The following is a 21,842-nucleotide window of genomic DNA, read 5'->3' as shown; positions in this document are numbered from 1 at the left end:
CAGTCGTTCCCTGCCGGTGCGCCGTTACAGGGCGCTGTGTTTGCTGCTAAAGTTACACCAGAGGCCAGTCTCGAGAGACTGGTACCCTTAGTAGATTTTCTGGCAGAGTGGAAAAGCCTTCCAAGAATATCTCATTGGGTCCTGCAGACAGTAGAAAAGGGTTATGCTATCCAGTTCAGGTGTCGTCCACCAAAATTCAGAGGGGTTCTGCACACAGTTTTGGGCCCCAAGCAGGCTCTGGTAATGGAACAAGAGGTGAAAACGTGAAGAGGTGAAGACTCCTCCCAGTTTGGAGTCAGGTTATTACAGCCGATATTTCATCGTTCCAAAGAAGGATGGGGGGTTGCGTCCAATTTTAGACCTGCGCCTGTTGAATCGCTCGGTAGGGAAGCTAAAATTCAAGATGCTCACTATCAAGCAGATCGTGTCTCAAATCAGGTCCGAGGACTGGTTTGTCACGATAGATCTAAAGGACGCATACTTCCACATTTCCATCCTTCCACAACACAGGAAGTTCCTGAGGTTCGCCTTCGGGGGCGAGGCGTACCAATACAGGGTTCTTCCGTTCGGCCTAGCCTTATCTCCCCGCACTTTCACGAAATGCATGGATGCAGCACTAGTGCCTCTGAGGCTTCAGGGCATTCGTATTCTCAATTATATCGACGATTGGTTGATTTTAGCTCAGACGGAGCAGTTGGCGGTTCGGCATCGAGATGTCGTCCTCGCTCACATAAAAAAGTTAAGGGTTGAGGCTGAACGCAAAGAAAAGTGTACTATCTCCGTCTCAGAAGACCACTTTTCTGGGTGTCGTTTGGGATTCGGTTTCGATGCGGGCGCGACTCTCTCCGACCCGCATCGCTTCGATTCTCTCAGCTGTGAAACAAGTAAAGCTAGGCCAGCTACTCACTGTGAAACAGTTTCAGAGACTGTTGGGTCTGATGGCAGCAGCGTCCAACATTATACCTTGCGGCCTGTTGTACATGAGACCGTTACAGTGGTGGCTCAGGACCAAGGGATTCTCCCCGAGGGGAAATCCGCTCCGCACGATCAAAGTCACGCGGCGCTGCCTTCGTGCTCTGGTCATGTGGAAAGAAACTTGGTTCCTATCCAAAGGTCCTGTGCTGGGGGCTCTTTGTCGTCGCGTAACGCTAACGACGGATGCTTCCCTCACAGGGTGGGGGGCGGTCATGAGATGTCGTCCAGCCCAAGGTCTGTGGCAGGACCATCATCTTTCATGGCATATAAACTGTCTAGAGATGTTGGCGGTGTTTCAGGCTCTGAAGCACTTCCTAGCAGACCTGAGAGGTTATCATGTGTTAGTTCAGTCAGACAACACGTCGGTGGTTTCTTATATCAATCATCAGGGGGGCCTGCGGTCTCGCCGGCTTTACAAGTTGGCCCGTCAGATCCTCCTGTGGTCCCAGGGGAAGCTACTATCACTGAGAGCAATGTATCTTCCCGGGTATTTAAATGTTGTAGCGGACTCCCTGTCGAGGCAGGGGCCGAGGCCGGGGGAATGGAGACTCCACCCCGAGGTGGTGGAGCTCATTTGGTTGAGTTTCGGTCGTGCCGAGGTGGACCTATTCGCTTCCAAGGAGACCACGCATTGTCATCTGTGGTTCTCCATCAGTCTTCCAGCCCCTCTGGGGTTGGACGCTATGGTGCAGCCGTGGCCGAGGTCACGCCTGTACGCCTTTCCCCCGATTGCTCTGCTACCAGGAGTTCTGGAGAGGGTTCGCCGGGACGGGGTCAGTCTACTATTAGTAGCCCCGTTTTGGCCGGCCCGAGTATGGTTCGCGGACCTGATTTCTCTCTTGGACGGCTCTCCTTTGGAGCTCTCGCTCAGGAGGGATCTACTCTCTCAGGCGGGCGGCACGATATGTCACCCCTGCCCAGAATTGTGGAAACTGTGGGCTTGGCCTCTGAGGGGGCCCAGCTCATAGAGTCTGGTCTCTCAACCGAGGTTGTTGAGACTAGGGATGTCCCGATCAGGTTTTTTTGCCCTCGAGTCCGAGTCATTTGATTTTGAGTATCTACCGATACCAAGTCCCGATCCGATACTTATATAATACATAAAAAAAGAATAAAGAAGAGAGAAAAAAACAGATCCATTCCTTGTTTTTTATTTAATTCACCTTATTTTAGGGTAACACTTTACAATACGGGTGCACTAATAAGCATTAATTCATGCTTAACTAATGCACAGATAATACTGAATTAATGTTTAACTAATGATTATCTAAGTTATTCATTAATGATTACCACATTAGGAACTAATTAAGAGTCTGTAAGGTTAATGTATTAGTTCATACATGCATTGTTATTAATTAAATATGTAATTGTGGATTAATTCCCTAATAACTCATTTTTTTAACTAATAGTGTTAATTAATATGTTAATTACCAGAATGAGCCAAAGCCTTGTATTTCAACTTCCAGATAATACAGGTACACTAATATGCATTAATACATGATTAATTACGTTATTGTTAGTGCAAATTCATGTGTAAAGTACTACAATTACTAAATGACTAGTTAATAATGATGTGCCTCAACAAGTAAAGTCATAACATAATGATACCTTTGCAAATCATTAACTAATGATTAATTAAAGCAGACAACTGGTAGTTGAAGTGCATAGCTTTGACTAATTGTGGTAATTAACACATTAATTTACACTATTAGTTAATAAAATATGTTATTAAGGAATTAATACACAATGACACATTGAATTAATAGCAATTCATGTATTACATAATCTATTAATCATATAGACTCTTTATTAGTTGCTGATGCAGTAATAATTAATTAATGGTTTAGTTCTTCATGAGTTATACATTAACTCATGATTATCTGTGCATTAGCTAAACATGAATTAATGCATATTAGTGCACCCGTATTGTAAAGTGTTACAATTTTAGCATTCAACAACTCTGTTAACAAACAGAGCACTTCTGTGAGGTAGCTTGAACAATAAAGTAATAAATAACATAAAATCTTCACTTTTGGACTTTAGTGCAACAGTCAATATAGAAAAAGTCTAATATAAAAACAAATAGCACCTCGACTTAAAATACCCGGCAGGCATGTAAACAAAAAATAAAAATGTTTTAAAAGTGTATAAAAAAATAATGAGAATATATACACTCACCGGCCACTTTATTAGGTACACCTGTCCAACTGCTCGTTAACACTTAATTTCTAAGCAGCCAATCACATGGTGGCAACTCAGTGCATTTAGGCATGTAGACATGGTCAAGACAATCTCCTGCAGTTCAAACCAAGCATCAGTATGGGGAAGAAAGGTGATTTGAGTGACTTTGAACGTGGCATGATTGTTGGTGCCAGAAGGGCTGGTCTGAGTATTTCAGAAACTGCTAATCTACTGGGATTTTCACGCACAACCATCTCTAGGGTTTACAGAGAATGGTCCGAAAAAGAAAAAAACATCCAGTGAGCGGCAGTTCTGTGGGCGGAAATGCCTTGTTGATGCCAGAGGTCAGAGGAGAATTGCCAGACTGGTTCGAGCTGATAGAAGGGCAACAGTGACTGAAATAACCACTCGTTACAACCGAGGTATGCAGCAAAGCATTTGTGAAGCCACAACACGCACAACCTTGAGGCGGATGGGCTACAACAGCAGAAGACTCCACCGGGTACCACTCATCTCCACTACAAATAGGAAAAAGAGGCTACAATTTGCAAGAGCTCACCAAAATTGAACAGTTGAAGACTGGAAAAATGTTGCCTGGTCTGATGAGTCTCGATTTCTGTTGAGACATTCAGATGTTAGAGTCAGAATTTGGCGTAAACAGAATGAGAACATGGAACCATCATGCCTTGTTACCACTGTGCAGGCTGCTGGTGGTGGTGTAATGGTGTGGGGGATGTTTTCCTGGCACACTTTAGGCCCCTTAGTGCCAATTGGGCATCGTTTAAATGCCACGGCCTACCTGAGCATTGTTTCTGACCATGTCCATCCCTTTATGGCCACCATGTACCCATCCTCTGATGGCTACTTCCACCATGTCACAAAGCTCTAATCATTTCAAATTGGTTTCTTGAACATGACAATGAGTTCACTGTACTAAAATGGCCTCCACAGTCACCAGATCTCAACCCAATAGAGCATCTTTGGGATGTGGTGGAACGGGAGATTTGCATCATGGATGTGCAGCCGACAAATCTGCGGCAACTGTGTGATGCCATCATGTCAATATGGACTAAACTCCCTGAGGAATGCTTCCAGCACCTTGTTGAATCTATGCCACGAAGAATTGAGGCAGTTCTGAAGGCAAAAGGGGGTCCAACCCGTTACTAGCATGGGGTACCTAATAAAGTGGCCGGTGAGTGTATATATATACATTATGGGGTGTAACAGTTCACAAAATTTGCGGTTCGGTTCGATACGATACAGCAAAAAGAAAGAAATGCCAGAGAAATTTCCTATTTATTAAAAGAAAAACTATTTTTAAATAAGTTTGAGTTTTCCTACATCTTGAAACTTTCAGGTTTATAAATGGGGGTAATCTTTGAAGGATGAACAAATAATGTGTTGGTAATCACATTAAAAATCACATTTAAATATATATTTATATAATATTTGAGTTTTGAAGTGCAACATTAAATCCATGTTCATTCACGGCACAATGTTTCTCCTGGTGTCCACGTCAGCGCTGTTTGATCTGATAGAGATCTACGGTTAATAACGGAGATATTTGAATGCTTCTTACTAGATCTCGCAGCGATGTTATTACTTCAGTGGCGAATTCAAATGTTTTCTTCACTGGATCTCTTAGCACAGTGTCGCTTGATCTCGCGCTGCACAGATGTTGCTGGTCCGAAATGATAAATGGCCCGTTAAGCACAATATAATGAGAAGCGCAGTTTCGTTACGCTTTCATTACGCTTGCCATTTGATGTTGCGCAACGTTGTGGTGATCGCTTCAGCGCGGATTTTGTCTGCAGGAAAAATGGTCCTAGGAATCGTTCGGTTTTTATGCGTACCGAACCGGAAGCCTCGTACCGAAACGGTTCAATAATTCAATAATAATTACGAATACATGTACCGTTACACCCCTAATTTACATGGACTCGGATATATCATATATCCGAGTCCTGATCGGGAGGTAACGTCCGATTCCGATCGAGTCTGAAACCACGTGATCGGGCCCGATTTCCGATCGCGTGATCGGATCGGGACATCCCTAGTTGAGACCATTCTTCACTCCAGAGCTCCATCCACGAGGAAGCTTTATGCCTTGAAGTGGAAACTTTTCACTTCTTGGTGTGGAGAACACCTGCAGGACCCAGTTAACTGCCCAGTGGGTGCAGTGCTGGAATTCCTGCAGGAGCGCTTCTCCACAGGGTTATCCCCCTCCACACTAAAGGTGTGTGTGGCGGCACTAGCTGCTTACCACGTCCCTTTCAGTGAAGTTTCTCTTGGGAGACACCCGCTTATAACTCGTTTCCTCCGTGGCACTTTGAGGCTGAGGCCAGCAGTTCGTACGAGGGTGCCGACCTGGGATCTGGCCATTGTATTGGAAGGTCTTTCCCTAGCTCCTTTTGAACCTATCGAAGAAGTTCCTGAGAAGTGTCTCACTTTTAAAACTTTTATCTTTCTACTTGCTATCTCCTCATTAAAAAGAATCAGAGATGTGCAGGCTCTGTCGGTGTCACCCTCGTGTCTGGAATTTTCGCCTGGCATGGTTAAGGCTTTTCTGCATCCTAGACCAGGGTACGTTCCCAAGGTCCATGTAAGCTTTAGCGTTAAGTTCTGTCAGGAAGACTCAATTGCTACGTCACTTATTACCTTCTCATCTATCCAATCGCGTCTAATACTTGCGGTATAAAAGACCAGTACTTACACATGTTTGAGTTCGCAGATGCTGACGCTTCCATTCACCTCCATCCTCCCCACCACCACCAGGATGGTCCCTTCCCCTCCATCCTCCCCCACCACCACCAGGATGGTCCCTTCCTATACCTCACAGGGGGTCGGCTGCGCCCCTGCCTTCGTCTTCAGGCAGGAAATGCAGAGTCCGGACCCTCGGATTGCGAGCTATGGACGGGGCCTACGCCAAAGAACTTTATTGCTTGCTGGGCTATCAATAAATGTATTTATTGTACAGTATTTATTCTCCCGAGTCTTTCTGGTAGAACTACTAATGTTGTTAGACCTACGGTTCTGCAGGCTTTCTGTCCTCCTCCATTTATGTCATCGGACCAGGAGAAACTTAATTTACTCTGCCCTTTTAGGGCGTTAGACGCTTATGTCCACAGAGCTTCCCTGTGGAGGAAATCAGAACAACTATTTGTATGTTTCGGACCACCCAGGAAAGGGTGTCCTGCATCTAAACAGAGAATGAGCAAGTGGATGGTCGAGGCTATCTCACTTGCTTATGAGTCGGCTGGTCAGCTTTCACCTTTGGCTGTTCGAGCCCACTCTACTAGGAGTATGGCTGCTTCCAAAGCTCTATTTTCGGGGGTTTCCCTGAGTGATGTTTGTGATGCGGCTGGATGGTCTTCATCGCATACTTTTGTTAAGTTCTATGACCTAGACTTAAGTTCTACCCCTGGGGCACAGGTGCTCTCGTCCTCTGTGCGCTAGTTCTCACATGGCGGTCATTTGGTCCTATGGCGACGTGGGTATTCGCGTTCCCGCAGCGTTTGACGCAGCTCGAAGTTCCCTTGAAAGGGAACGTCTCGGTTACGTATGTAACCCTAGTTCCCTGATAGGGAACGAGACGCTACGTCATTCCGCCATACTCCCGGCACTCCCGTTAGCGCTTCCTTCACGCCTATCAGAAACTGCTTTATAGTTTCCTGGTCGATGACGTCACCCGCCTATGACGTTTCATCTCTCCATTGGGCTGATTCCATACGTGCTTCATGACGCACAACGCAGGGGCGTTCCCGCAGCGTTTGACGCAGCGTCTTGTTCCCTATCAGGGAACTAAGGTTACATACGTAACCGAGACGTTTTTCAACTCATTAACAATCCATAACATTCTTCACTGTACATTTTTTCATAGGTGCATGTTTGTCCACCAAAGGGTAAACTAATCTTTCAAATGCTGACAATGCATTATCAGGACGAACTTCCTTATAAACATCAATCCAACATACATTATTTACGTCTGTACAAAATTATTCTTGCCTGAATCTCTTATATGATCTTTTATAAATAACTTTTGGTTTCCTAAGTTTTCAAAGTGTTTACATTCTTGCTAAATAAAACATAATATCTTTTTACGCATGTGCTTAAAGGCCTTAAACCGCTTGAACACCGATAAATACTGCTTGCAGCTTTAATTTCAGTTACATTTGAAAAACCTTCACAATAAAACCATTTTATTTCTCTTACAGGAACCTGCACACAATCTTCATGCACCCATCAGTATCACTTTGTAAATGATTCAAAGACCTGGACTGAAGCTCAGAGACACTGCAGAGAGAATTACACTGATCTGGCCACCATTGATAACATGGAGGAAATGAACAGGCTCTTTAAAATAATACGTAGGACTTACTATGGCAAAGCTTGGATTGGTCTCTATGATGATCTGAACAGCTGGAAATGGTCTCTGGATAATGCAGCTTTAGAAGGAGGATTTAAAAGCTGGTATGTCCAGCAACCAGTGAACTCAGGTGGACAGAGTCTGTGTGTGCACATGTCATATTATTGGGGAATATGGCGTGAAATCTCTTGTTACTATACACTTCCATTTGTTTGCTATGATGGTGAGAACTCCTGTTGACTTTTTAAAGTTTGTAGAACAATATATTTCTGATACCATGGATATATCACATACACATATATTCCCCGCAGGAAAAGTGAATGCTAGTACAAGTTACGTGTTTGTTTACCAGTACAAAAACTGGACTGAAGCTCAGAGTTACTGCAGAGAACATCACACAGACCTCGTCAGTATCAGGAATGAGACTGAAAACCTCAAACTTCAGTCTTTATTTCAGTATTATTCCGCTTTTTGGATTGGATTGTATAGAACCAGATCTTGGTCAGATCAGAGCAACTCTTCATTCAGTAACTGGAGGATAGGGCAGCCAGATAATGCTGGAAACAGTGAATACTGCACTGCAATGTCATTTAGAGACTCTGGGAGCTGGACAGATGAAAACTGCAATACTGCATTATCTTTCATTTGCTACAGTGGTGAGTATTACGTGCACCTACGTTAAGAAATGCACAATGTTGACTTTTAAGTGTACACCACTCTCTGGCAGACAATTTAGAAATGTTATTCAACATTTCCAGATTTATTACCAGATTTATTTTTTCATCATATTTTTCGAAAATATGTGTAACACTAGTTACAATCACTAGTAATTGTACTAATTGTTCTAGTAAAATAAGTTATTTAACATGAACTAAAAATGAAAAAAAAACTTCGAATGCATTTGTTAATCTTGGTTAAAGTTAATTTCAACATTTATTAGAAAACATTATTGTAAAAAAAAATGTTTTAATGAACCTGAGCTAGCAGTAATGTATCGATCTGTTAACGTTGGTTACATATAGTTTTATATGTGACTAATGTTAACAAAGATCAATACATTGATGCTAAAGAATGTAAGTCAATACAAACATGACATAACTAATGATACTTTATTGTAAAGTGTTACCAAAATATGTAAAATATATATTTTGATCCTCTTATTTAGTCTACAAACAGTCTACAAAAGTTAATTAATTCCAAATCCAAAATGTCCTTACAAATAATCTCTATTATGCACCTTTTTCCCACCTTGCCAGCATTAGCATCATCCCGAGAGTATCACTTTGTGAATGAGTCTAAGACCTGGACTGAAGCTCAGAGACACTGCAGAGAGAATTACACTGATCTGGCCACCATTGATAACATGGAGGAAATGAACAGGCTGATAAACACAGTTAATGGGAGTTACAATGGCTCAGCCTGGATTGGACAGTATGATGATGTGAACAGCTGGAGATGGTCATTGGAAAACAATGATTTCTATCAGGAAGGAGAGAGAGATTTCAGGAACTGGTATCATGAACCCAATAATGCACCGAATGAACTGTGTGTTTACATGGATTATAATGGAAACTGGTTTGATTCATCATGTGAATATTATTACACATTTGTTTGCTACAATGGTAAGACATTACAAGTAAAAACGAAATGTGTGTGTGTGTATATATCTTCTTTTTCTTTGAGATTTGTCAAAAAAGGGATTTTCAGTCCTGAAAGATCTTGAAGTGTTCAATATTTTTCTTTCACATTTAAACCCTAAATTCTTGGGAGAAAAAAGAAAGACTGTTTTTCAATCTTTGATTAGGCTAATTAGTAATGTTTTTTGTTTTCAAAATGTATTTTATTATATAGCTATACATTTGACAAATAACAAATAAATTTACTGATTTTCATCCACTAAATTTTATCTTAGGTAGAGAAAACGCCTCTCAGAAGTATCTTTTTGTAAATGAGAGAAGGACCTGGACTGGAGCTCAGAGCTACTGCAGAGAGAATTACACAGACCTGGCCAGTGTGAGAAATGAGACAGAACGTCAACAGATACTGAATGTTACGCGTTATAGCTATTATTCTGGCTATCCTGTATGGGTTGGTCTGCACAGAAACAGACTGTGGTCAGATCAGAGCAGCTCTTCCTTCACATATTGGCTGCCATATACTCCAGGTGAGGTTGCACAACCAGATAATGGTGCAAATGTCCCAGGACTGCTGGGAGCTCAACACTGCACAGCTGTGTCTCTAAAATACTTTGGTCAGTGGACGGATGAAAGCTGCTTTGCCAGTTTGCCTTTCTTCTGTTACAGTGGTAAGCAAATGCACATTCTGTAATGAATTAAAATAATAAAATAATAAGCACCAGGGGAAAAAACAAGCAAATTTATTACAATCAATTGTTAATATGCCATTGTTATTTGTGTAATTCACAAACTTTTATGCTAATGCTCTGTCTTCTATTTGCTTTCTGGTGAACATGATGATCATCATATTGACCCATCAATTCAGATGTATATGGTATGTTTGTGGAGATATGTGCTGTTTTCAGTCCAAAATGAGTGTTTTTCAACATACATCGACATTACTGGTTTGTATTGTTTGTATTCATGCACGACTGACCAGTGTTCTTTTTTTATTTTTCTACTGATCAGTGACGGGACTGAGAGTTGAACTTACAAGTGCGGAAAATCTGTCAGAGTCTCAGATTAAAGAGCTTGTGATTATACAGGTGAGAAACAGTTCAACACACTCATAATATTTTTAGTTTTTGTTGCACAAAAACAAACAAAAAACAATTCTGATTACCATTTGAATCAGGCTAAATTCTCGAATTATGTTGTACATTAAAATCTTGAATTAATTATATCTGCATACATTCATGTTGGTTCTGTTGTGTTTTACCCTAAGAGGGGTTATTGATGCTCTCCCTGCTCTTATCTATGCTAGGCTGCATGGATGCGCAGGGAGTTCTTGCCCAGAACAGAACCATGTTACCAATCCAAACTGTATGCTAACTGTCAAATCGTATTTGACGATAGTGGTCCTGACAAAAATAATAATAATAATTATTATTATTATTGTTATTTACAGATCTTTGTAATATTTTTAGCTCAAAAATATCTCACTGAAAATAAATCCCATGTTTCAGCTCCAGGAAGAATTTATCAGAAGAGGACTTCCCAGCAACTTCACAATGCATTTGAGAAGCTATCTTAAAATCAAACCGTGAGAGATAACAACAGAATATGTGCACACAAGAACATGGTTTTAGGTTTTGTGTTTCTGCATTTTGCATGTTCTTTGTCCTATTGATAATAGATATTTTGAATGTCACATGATTGTCTTGTATTGTATTTTTTTTAAAACAAATATAAGATGTATTTAAACTGCAGTTTTTTTGATTAACACAAAACTAGGTTGCTTGTACTCATAGCCTACTATCAGAACTTATATATATATATATATATATATATATATATATATATATATATATATATATATATATATAATCACACTAATCAAACATTTTGTGTCATTATGTGTTCCAATGATTTGTTACTTTGTCCCGAGACACTGGAATAGGCTTCAGCATCCCTGTGACCCTACATAGAACAATCAATTTGGGGAATAGATGGTTGGATGATTTGTTTAATCTGTCTGATAAAATTTACTTGGTAATTTATTAGTCATCAACCAAACATAATGATAATGATATTTTTTTGCCACCTCAGGGATACAGTTGTATTTGTCTTTGTTGTCAGCACAATACAGTACAGTGGAATGATACAGTACAACAACATACAGTGGAATGACAGACATGAAAACAGACATCTGACGTGATCATATGACACAACATTTTGTATATATTTTTTGATTACATGGTAATGTGATATTATATGGTACTATTTACAGGTTTATCATACACTACAATAAATAATCACACACACACACAAAATGGTTTCTTTCTTTATTTAAGTACCTCTAAAGTCCACTGGGGTTGATCAAGGAAAAGTTTACAGTAGTAGAAAATAAAAAAAATCTTGTAAGTCAGAATAATATCATCAGTCAGGATTATGATTTTGTGATTTACACAGAGACCAACCAAATGAAGGGCTATTAATAACCAGAGTCTAGTCTGTAAACTATAACCAAGATTATACTTATTTACATTAGTCTCCTTGAAATTATATACTTCCTTAAGTTACAGTCCTCGAATCTATAACTCTTCATTTTTTGTATTACTCTGGATTTGGATTTGTCCAGACACACTATACGTTTCCATCAAAAGTTGCATATTTAACTTATAGGCCTATAATATATTACTCCTCAGAGCGCGTAGACAAAACACAATAAACATGTTATCTTGGGATCACAGCCGTATAAGACAGTTCTGAGAGATAGTTTACAGAAAAAACACACTTTGCTCAGGCATTTCAGAATGACCAAAACAGCATTTCAGATTCTGAGCAATGACATCGATCTGCGACTGGCTGGTCCAGTTATGCCGTCCCACTGCAAAGTCACATCTCTTTTTTGATGTGCAAGACCCATGCAAACGCTCCACTCATGTACCTGCTCATACTCATTGGAAAAGCAAAAGTCCGCTCAAACAACGTGCCAACATGAAATTTCTATGTAGTAATACACTTGTTTCTGTTTGCAATTCCCCTACATGGTGTGGCATAGCCGTGCTGTCCGCTTTTGTTGAATGATCCACTCCTTGCTACGCTCAGCTCACATGCTCTGATAATACCTAGCTTTAGCTTTATATTACTCTGGATTGTTTGAATAATTGGTCAAAAATAAATCTGTTAAATCTGATTCTGTTGCATAAAATTTTAATAATATATTGATATTTAATATGAATGAAGCCTATTTTCTGTCCAATTTTATTGTGTTACTTTCATTAAAAGTGTGGTTACTTTATTTTATTGGATTTTATTTCTTTTAAGTCAGTATGTTTAAAACTACTGAATTTCCTTAAGTCTAATATTAATACAATTATGCAAAAAAGCTAATTTTTAAAAAGCATTTTCGGTTTGGGTTTTGGCCCAAGAATTTTCATTTCTGTGCATCCCTAGTAAATTTGTTTCTATTATAGTTTATGCGCATGTTTTCTCATCAGATAAAAAATCTATTCGACTCAGTTGAGCGCAGTTTTTTAATGCGCATTTTTACATTCAACATAATTCAGTAATGAAATGAGTTCTTGAATCATTTCCTCAACCAATTTATTAATAAACATGAAATCGTTCAGTGGGATCTGTTGCATGTATTTCAGGACTCCCATGTGCATTTGTTAATCTGTGGATCTGTACAGTTTTTTAAGGTTTTATGGTACGGTACTGTTTTCACGTAATGTATATGCAGCTATATCCTTTTCAAAAATTTTGGTTTTGAGTAAAATTTGGTGCATCCTTAAAACTATTAGCTTGTATTGATTAGCACTGATGGAGTCATATCTTTTGTATGCCATTTATTTAATCATTGTCAGCTATCTATTTAAATATTCAAGAAGGCCAATTTTGTGCAACCAAAGATGCAGAAGTTCTGAATACATGTAAACCACATAGTTTGACAACTCCATGGATAAAAATAGAAATCCTTTTTCTGTATAACATATATAACCAGTTTGCACCGGAACAGAACATCCACTAAGCCTCTTTAACCATTGTGTAGACTCACAATGTTCTCATGGAGTACATTGGATAGGGCAGCTTTGTGATCCAAGTTTCATGATGTCATGAGTGTTCAAAGAAATGATCCGCCCCTTCTTTGAAAACCATTATACATTTTAAGACGGTGACATAATCTGGCCAGAAAATGGGCAGAAACCAAAAAAATCAAAAGGTAAGCTTGGCAAAATATATTTTTATTATTATATAAAATAATATTAAATAATATTTATTATTATTATTATTATTGTACTTTTAAATGTATCCATCTACTAGATACTTTATACAAACCTACCAACACATGAGGAATGATATAAAAAAGCATTTTGTAGTATAATATGTATATTGTATAATACGTATATATCTTACTTCACAGCTATGTTTCCACTGATTATATTATCTGGTAAGCCAAACATTTTCATAAAGTGTTTCATCATCACAGCTTGCTACTCTAAAAGCATGATTTGGCTTTTGTTGGGCCTCTGGTGGTAAAATTATTTATTTCCATAGTCTAAAAAATAAAATCTAACACATTCATTATGTAAAAGGAGAACTCTGGGCAATTTTTAAGTTAATCTTGATCGTTATACCTTTGTGAGTACTGTCTATATAACGAACCGAATTGGTGCTTGCAACACAGAGCTGCTAAAGCTAATGCCCAGAGCTCCCACTCAGCTAAAACAGCAGTTATGGGGGCATATACATAAAGAGTGTCTTTGTGCCTCTTAACAGACACAAAATGCAATTAAAATGTCTGTCCAACATGAACAGGGCCCTTACATGACAACAAGATGCGTTTAGCAACTTAGCCATTGTTTAAATTCACCTAAATAGTGTTTTAGGGTTAGGGTGGAGGTCGTAGCCTGTGTGATCATCACACACCTCCCCCTTCCCCATACTGCACCCTCCCACACACTTTATTCTCTCTAGCAAGTCCATTGAATAATTCTCATAGAAATTAGCACAACACAAACGTAATAGAAGACATAGAAGCTAGTATAGTATTGTATTGAAGCTAGTACAAAAACATGTATTACTGCACATCTCTCCTCAAGCCGTGTGTGCCCAAATGAAAGGATAAATAAAGTTTACATTACATCCACAGTGGTTGCACCCGTCTTCGTCCACGGAATGGCATTTGGTAACACTTTATTTCGATAGTCCACTTTAGACATTCAACTAACTATAAGTAACATTGCAGCTACATGTCAACTAACTGTCATTAGAGTATTAGTAGACTGTCTGCTTAATATCTGCTAACACTTTATTTTGTTTGTCCCCCAAAAGACATTCTACTGACTATAAGTAACTTAGCAACTACAAGTCAACTTGTTCTCCTATCCTGAACCCTAACACCTAACCACAACCTAACAGCCTATTGACAGTTTACTACAGCCTACTTAAACTCTAATGACAGTTAGTTGACATGTAGTTGAAAAGTTACTTATAGTTAGTAGAATGTCTAAAGTGACTATCGAAATAAAGTGTAACCTGGCATTTTTCTTCAACCGGCCCCGCTGTGTTTTGTCTGTGTAGTCATCCTTGTCAAAGTGTTCGCTGCAAATGCGGTAATCTTTAGCGCGTAGTACTTGTATGGGAGTTTGCACATCAAGTTGAAGTAAAACTAGCCACAACTGCAGAATCTCGAGGTCATGGAAAGCAAGACGATGAAAATTTAAGTTCTTGTATTTTCGCATTCTGTTGCCACAATTCGGAACGGCACAAACGCGAACCATTTCTTCTTCACTTGTGAGCAACTCCGATCTTCACTCTTCACACACTACGCTCCTCCCACCTGCACACTGCTATTTACCCTTTTCCGGCTACAACTGAGTTCCCATGGGACTTCAGCGCGAGACTACAGCTAGCCGTCTAAAACACTATTTAGGTGAATTTAAACAATGGCTAAGTTGCTAAACGTTACATCAGAATCACTGATGGGAGAAACTGGTCAGAGGCTCGTAGATACTGTAGAGATCATTACACAGATCTCGCCAATGTGAGAAATCAGACGATCCTTGAGACAGCAGGTGGATATGGAGTCTGGATCGGCCTGTACAGAAACAGGGTTTGGTCAAACGGTCAGATTACCAATTATGAAAACTGGATAGCAGCAGTTCCCACTTTACCAGATAATGGTCAATATAATTACAGCCATTGGGGTTTTCAGCAATGTATTGCCGTATCATTCAACTATTTAGGCCGATGGACTGATGAGAACTGCTTGTCCAGCATGCATTTCATCTGCTACAACAGTGAGCTCATTTTTAGATTTTTTTTGTCGCTTTTAATTTTTGACCTCATTGTGTTAACTTTGAATATATAAGTGACATTTGATACATTTTGGCGATATACATTAGATTTTATGATTAAAGGGCATATTGCAGGTTAGAGGACCCAACGAGTCAATGTATAGAAAAATAATGTAGGAACTATATTTTCTTTAAAATATACTTATAAATACGCTATAGAAGCTTCTGGAGTCGTTTTTGTGAGAAAATGTTACTTCCGCGTCTGAAAATGGGCGTGGCGGGCGTGACGTAACGGGCGGGAGAGCGGTCGATTCAGACAACAGGAAAACAATGGATCGCAATGACATTTCGGACGCTGAGGAAAAACTTACAGTACTCGTATGACGGACCACAGCAATACAATTATGAGCCTGGTATGCTGCCAAGAGAGCAGGGACAGACCAGGATTAATGTTAGACAGAACGGTCAGAGACAAATTGAATTGTGCTGTGAGGAGAACCAGTGGAGAACGGGACAGGTGTCTTGGTGAGAGAGACCAGTGTTAGCTTATATAGCCTATACACGTTCGCTAATGATATACACTGTTCTCACAATATTGTACAAATTATTACCATCGCATATCAGGACAGCAGACATTACAGCCCGTTCTCATCCTTTGGTGTCATACATGTGACGCTTTGGACATTTCGTTGAAATCTTACGCACATGGCATCCTTTAGCGTCAATATGAGACGCAGATCCCAAGGCGTCATACAGGTGACGCGCGTGTAAATCCAACGCACATGGCATCGTTTAGCGTGAATATGAGACGCAGATCCCAAGGCGTCATAACCGTACCCTACCCCAGACCTACCCATAACAGTGCGTGTTATATTGACGCTAAAGGATGCCATGTGCGTAAGATTTCGACGAAATGTCACATGGCGTCACCTATATGACGCCAAAGGATGAGAATGCGTTGGACATTAGTATGTTTAGGGTAGATATATACTATTAAATGTATAAAAGCTATACTTGAGTATATTTGTATTGTACTAAAAACATACTCAAGTACATTTTTAATAGATATTTTTCACCTGGGTTATAACATAAACAGAAAATTAAAGATTTGAATATTTAAACAACCTAGTAATATTGGTTTTCAATTACAAGTTGCCTCTATCACACTATTTGATGCTATTGGTACCCCAGCTAGAAATTTTTTGTTCTAAAAATGTTCTGAGAACATTACCATGCATTGTTCTAATGTTTTCAGCGGGTAGTTTTATTTTGGTTCCCAGAATGTTCTCTTAAAAGTTATAATAACATTCTTTAAAAACATTCAACAAATGTTTAACGCTAACATTGTTAGAACATTATTCCCTAATGTTCTTATAACATTTTCAGCGGGTAGTTTTCTTTTTGTTCCCAGAATGTTCTCTTAAAGTTCTAATAACATTCTTTAAAAACATTCTAAAAATGTTTAACGCTAACATTGTCAGAACATTATTCCCTAATGTTCTTATAACATTTTCAGCGGGTAGTTTTCTTTTTGTTCCCAGAATGTTCTCTTAAAAGTTCTAATAACATTCTTTAAAAACATTCAAAAAATGTTTAACGCTAACATTGTCAGAACATTATTCCCTAATGTTCTTATAACATTTTCAGCGGGTAGTTTTCTTTTTGTTCCCAGAATGTTCTCTTAAAAGTTCTAATAACATTCTTTAAAAATATTTAAAAAATGTTTAACGCTAACATTGTCAGAACATTATTCCCTAATGTTCTTATAACATTTTCAGCGGGTAGTTTTCTTTTTGTTCCCAGAATGTTCTCTTAAAAGTTCTAATAACATTCTTTAAAAACATTCAAAAAAATGTTAACGCTAACATTGTTAGAACATTATTCCCTTATGTTCTTATAACATTTTCAGCGGGTAGTTTTATTTTTGTTCCCAGAATGATCTCTTAAAAGATGGCATAACATTCTCTAAGAACACTCTAAAAATGTTTTGTGATGACCTTCTATAAAGGTTTAATCATAACATTTTAAGAACATTACATCCCCTAACATTCTTCATAAAGTTTTTAGCGGGAAGTTTTATTTTTGTTCCCAAAATGTTCTCTTAAAAAAAATGCTTAGCTATAACATTGTTAAAACATACAATTTTATTAATCTCAAAACTAAAACATCAAAATCTAACAGGTTTATAAATGGTATCCACATAAATTATTAGATGTTCTGCGTACAGTAAATGCCCAACACTACATGAAGAACTCAGTAAAGTCACTCATGCGTCTTGACTGCTGTGTTTGCTCAGAGCGCTCATCATCAGTCTTTGCTTGTCTTGGTTCTTGCAGAAGAGTAATCCAGTCATCTGTATAGGTGTTCTACTGTTCTCTCTTCTAGTTGTCCAGCGTCTCGTCCAGTTAGCAGCATTGAGCTCTGTTCTCTGTGTGCATGGTAGAGTTTTTCCTCAAAAGAAGATCATGCAACAGTGTAAACAGAAAGAATATAAATACATATTAAGATCACAAGCAATATTGACATTGACAACTTTCAAAATTAGCCAGACTAAATAGTAATCAGAAATTGAAAGTATAAATATGATACCTTATGAGTATCTTTTTTGTTTCTGTAATTTAAAACATATACTTAATCCACATGTTAATAACACAACTAGAGGCTAAATTATGTGAACAAACTTTGATGTTGGCTTGAGAAGCCTGAACCTCGAACCAAGACTGGAACTCAGGTCACCATGAGCACAGCTCCAGCATCACAGCGCTCGCTGCCCACAAGGCTATTGCTCTGACTTAACAGCAGTTATATTGTCTATGGATCGATACATTTTTCTTACACAAACGCATCGCTTCACTTCAAAAGGCCTTTATAACCCCGCCAGAGCCGTGTGGATTACTTGTATCATGGATGGATGCGCTTTTATAGACTTAAAACAGAAACTACCATTCACTGCCATTATAAAGCTCGGAAGAGCCAGGACATTTTTTTATATAACTCCGATTGTATTCGTCTGAAAAAGAAGAATGTCATATACACCAAGGATGACTTGAGGGTGAGTAAATCATGGGCTAATTCTCATTTGTGTATGTCTTTTGGATGAGATCTTTTATTGTCTGTGTTATGTGCTTTTAGCACTAAAGCTCTAGGAGTTAAGAGTTGAACATTTTTGTCTCAGAAATCAGAATAATATTTAGTTTAAATAGGTTAACAATATGTTGGCTTTTTTGAACCAACATAATTATTTCCTAGCATTTGAAAAAGATTACTATAATCTGCAATATAATATAAAGGTAATTCTATAAAGATTTACAACTAAAGTTACAAAACCACTTACCAGTAGGCTACAAGGCTCTTCAGCTCCCATATCCATTCACCTCTGCAGGTTTATGTTTACTTCAATATTTGCTAGATTGTGCCCTTTACATTGACCACCAGCACCAGAGTAATTACCTGAAATATTTTAAAACATGGTCGGTCAACATACAACGATATTACAAGCACATACAATATTTACTAGAAAACACAAAAGACTGAAAACGTTTTAAGCTCTTTCCAATTTTCCCATTACCTCTTTATGAAATATTAACTTTTACTTTAAAAAGACAGCAAAGACAGTAGCAAAAATAAGAGTATTCGTATGCATAGAACACAATGTTATACTAACGTTACCTTTGTTATAAATGGAGACGTTATATTGCGTCATTGGTGTTTAGCTATATTCATCTTCAAACAGGCAGTTTGGAGTCTGGATTAAAACAAATCTAGCTGTTATTCAAAAGTAACATACACTCAGATGTTATGCGACTGTCATACAATTATAAGAAAGTAAGATCTAACACTGAAAGACATTGATATATCAAATATGAGAAAGCTTAAATTGTAAACTGAAAAATACACACAAAAAAAACTTACAGTTGTGAAAGAGTTCTGTTCCGTTGACCAGGAGTTCTGTTGTTTGGGCCAATGTGTCAAATAGACAATTTAGACAACGGACATTTTGCGCCGATTTCTTCAACAAAAACGTTAGTACTTTCTTCGCGCTGTTTGTCGATTTCAAATGTTCTTACGTCACGGGAAAATCACGCTGTGATTGGTGGTTTTAAACGTCGATCTGTGGCTCCCAATCAGATTCTCGTCTCTTGTAAACACATTTCGCGCAACAGACAGTTCAGAGTAATATCCTCAAAAAATTATAACGAAATAATAATGAATGCTGTTTTGATAATGTTCCTCTTTTATTATGGAACATTATGCCAATATTTTGTAGGTTAAAATAATTATACAATCTATTACCTAAACAGCTTCCCTAAAATATCCTTAAAATGTTATGAGCTTTTGTTAACACATCATATTATGAGATTTTGTCATCTCAGGCCAATAATGTCCTCAAAACATTTGATGAATGTTGCTTTGATAATGTTCCTCCTCTGTTATTACGGAACATTGTGCCAATGTTTTTTGACAACATTGTATAATCGGTAATCTCAACAACATGCTCAAAATGTTACATTTAAAATGTTCTTGCTTTATTAACACGTCACATTACAAGAACGTTTTATAAAAAACACTCCTCATCTCAGGCCTCAATGATATCCTCATAACATTTTGCGAACGTTGATATGATAATGTTCCTCCTCTGTTATTATTGAACATTGTGCCAATGTTTTATTAAGAACATTGTAATCTGTTATCTCAACAACATTCCCAAAACATCCTCGAAATGTTAGTTATAATGTTCTAGTTGTGTTAACACGTCACATTACAAGAACGTTTTATAAAAAACACTCCATTATCTCAGGCCTCAATAATATCCTAAAACATTTTAAGAACGTTGATTTGATAATGTTCCTTCTCTGTTATTATGGAACATTGTACCAATGTTTTATTAAGAACACTGTATTATCTGTTATGTCAACAACATTCCCAAAACATCCTCAAAATGTTACTGTAGTGGTGAAAACAAGTTTCTTGTCCACTGTGGGAGATGCTGATGCTATGGTTCTGACGCGTGCAAAGTACCATGAATAGATCCAGAGAGGCGTGTTGATGTTCCAAACAAATAACTGAAGTTTATTAAATCAAAAATAAAGATGCATTGTAACATAAAACAAAACAAACAACTTTTAGGCCGCTTGCAGGTTTGTTGCACCATGCCACCCTAGCTCCATGTGCACGGTCAAAAGACTGTGTGCTCTTGCACCAGCGCCCCCTTCCTGTCAGGGGTGGCCTATCCTTTATACAACTTTTCCCCTCTCACCTATAGAGGGCACACACTCAGGGAAATAAACAATTAATAATACAACAACATTCTGATATTTAAATTAACAAATTTATCAAAATTAAATAAGGTGGTAAGTATGGCTCCTACACCCGGCCCCTAATTGAGCGTTTAAGCAACAATTACAATACATTAAATGTAAATGGAGCCAAATGAGTCTATACAAGAAAATGAATACTCATTCTTTAATCATTCAGTCATCACTACTATGCTTCAGATCTAATTTTCTGCATCTTCCAATAGCAGGCAAAGTTTGGTAATGGGTCTTTCCAAGAATCCAGTCTTTGTCTTAAGTTTAACAGTTCTTATGAGTCCTTTGGAATCAGGAAAAACTTCTGTTACTCTTCCAATAGGCCACGATCCACGAGGTGCTGAACTGTCCACGACTAGCACAATATCTCCTTTCTGCAATCCTCTTTTTGCAGTAAACCATTTCTGTCGTTCCTGTAGTAATGGTAAGTATTCTTGGGACCATCTCTTCCAAAACAGGTCTGACAAATATTGTACTTGCCTCCACCGACGTCTGCTGTATACGTCTGAACTTTGAAACAATCCAGGAGGCAATGCAGGGCTAGACTTTAACAGAAGAATGTGATTTGGTGTCAAAGGTTCCAGATCATGATGGTCATCAGACAATGTGGTAATGGGACGACTATTCAGAATTGCTTCAATCTCACAAAAGTGTGTTTGTAGTCCTTCATCATCGAGGGTGTGTTGTTGTAAAATAGAGCATAAGATCTGCCTCACCATTCGAATGAGTCTCTCCCATACTCCCCCATGATGTGAGGCTGCTGGAGGATTAAACGTCCACTGAATTCCTTTCTGGAGCATTGCCTTCTGGATTCGGCTTTTGTTCCATTCTGAAAGTGAATTATGTAACTCTCTTTTTGCACCAACCAGGTTAGTTCCGTTATCAGAGCGAATATGCAGTACTTGGCCCCTTCTGGCTATGAATCTTCTTAAAGCGTCAATGCAGGAATCTGTGTTCAGTGAGTGAGCCATTTCTAGGTGAACTGCCCTGCTTGTCATGCAAGTGAAAATAACCCCATATCTCTTTACCTGACTTCTTCCTCTTTTTGTCATGAAAGGTCCAAAGTAGTCAACGCCAACATTGCTGAAAGGTG

At 38.6% G+C, this 21,842-nt stretch overlaps 1 protein-coding gene across 1 annotated transcript in view; it reads left to right on the top strand.

Moving 5' to 3' along the window:
* Nucleotides 1–21,842, top strand: part of LOC130071010 (macrophage mannose receptor 1-like) — a 62,709-nt gene that overhangs the window by 26,711 nt on the left and 14,156 nt on the right. Inside the window, exons 7-9 of the mRNA XM_056235615.1 lie at nucleotides 7,368–7,742; nucleotides 7,831–8,175; nucleotides 8,776–9,141. Coding sequence (XP_056091590.1) covers nucleotides 7,368–7,742; nucleotides 7,831–8,175; nucleotides 8,776–9,141 — 1,086 coding nt within the window. The remainder of the gene's footprint in view (nucleotides 1–7,367; nucleotides 7,743–7,830; nucleotides 8,176–8,775; nucleotides 9,142–21,842) is intronic.

This window comes from Rhinichthys klamathensis, unplaced genomic scaffold (assembly GCF_029890125.1).
Source record: "Rhinichthys klamathensis goyatoka isolate OS25496 unplaced genomic scaffold, OSU_Roscu_1.1 h1tg000424l_1, whole genome shotgun sequence".
NCBI lineage: Eukaryota > Metazoa > Chordata > Actinopteri > Cypriniformes > Leuciscidae > Rhinichthys > Rhinichthys klamathensis.
This window is presented reverse-complemented; position numbering and strand designations above follow the sequence as displayed.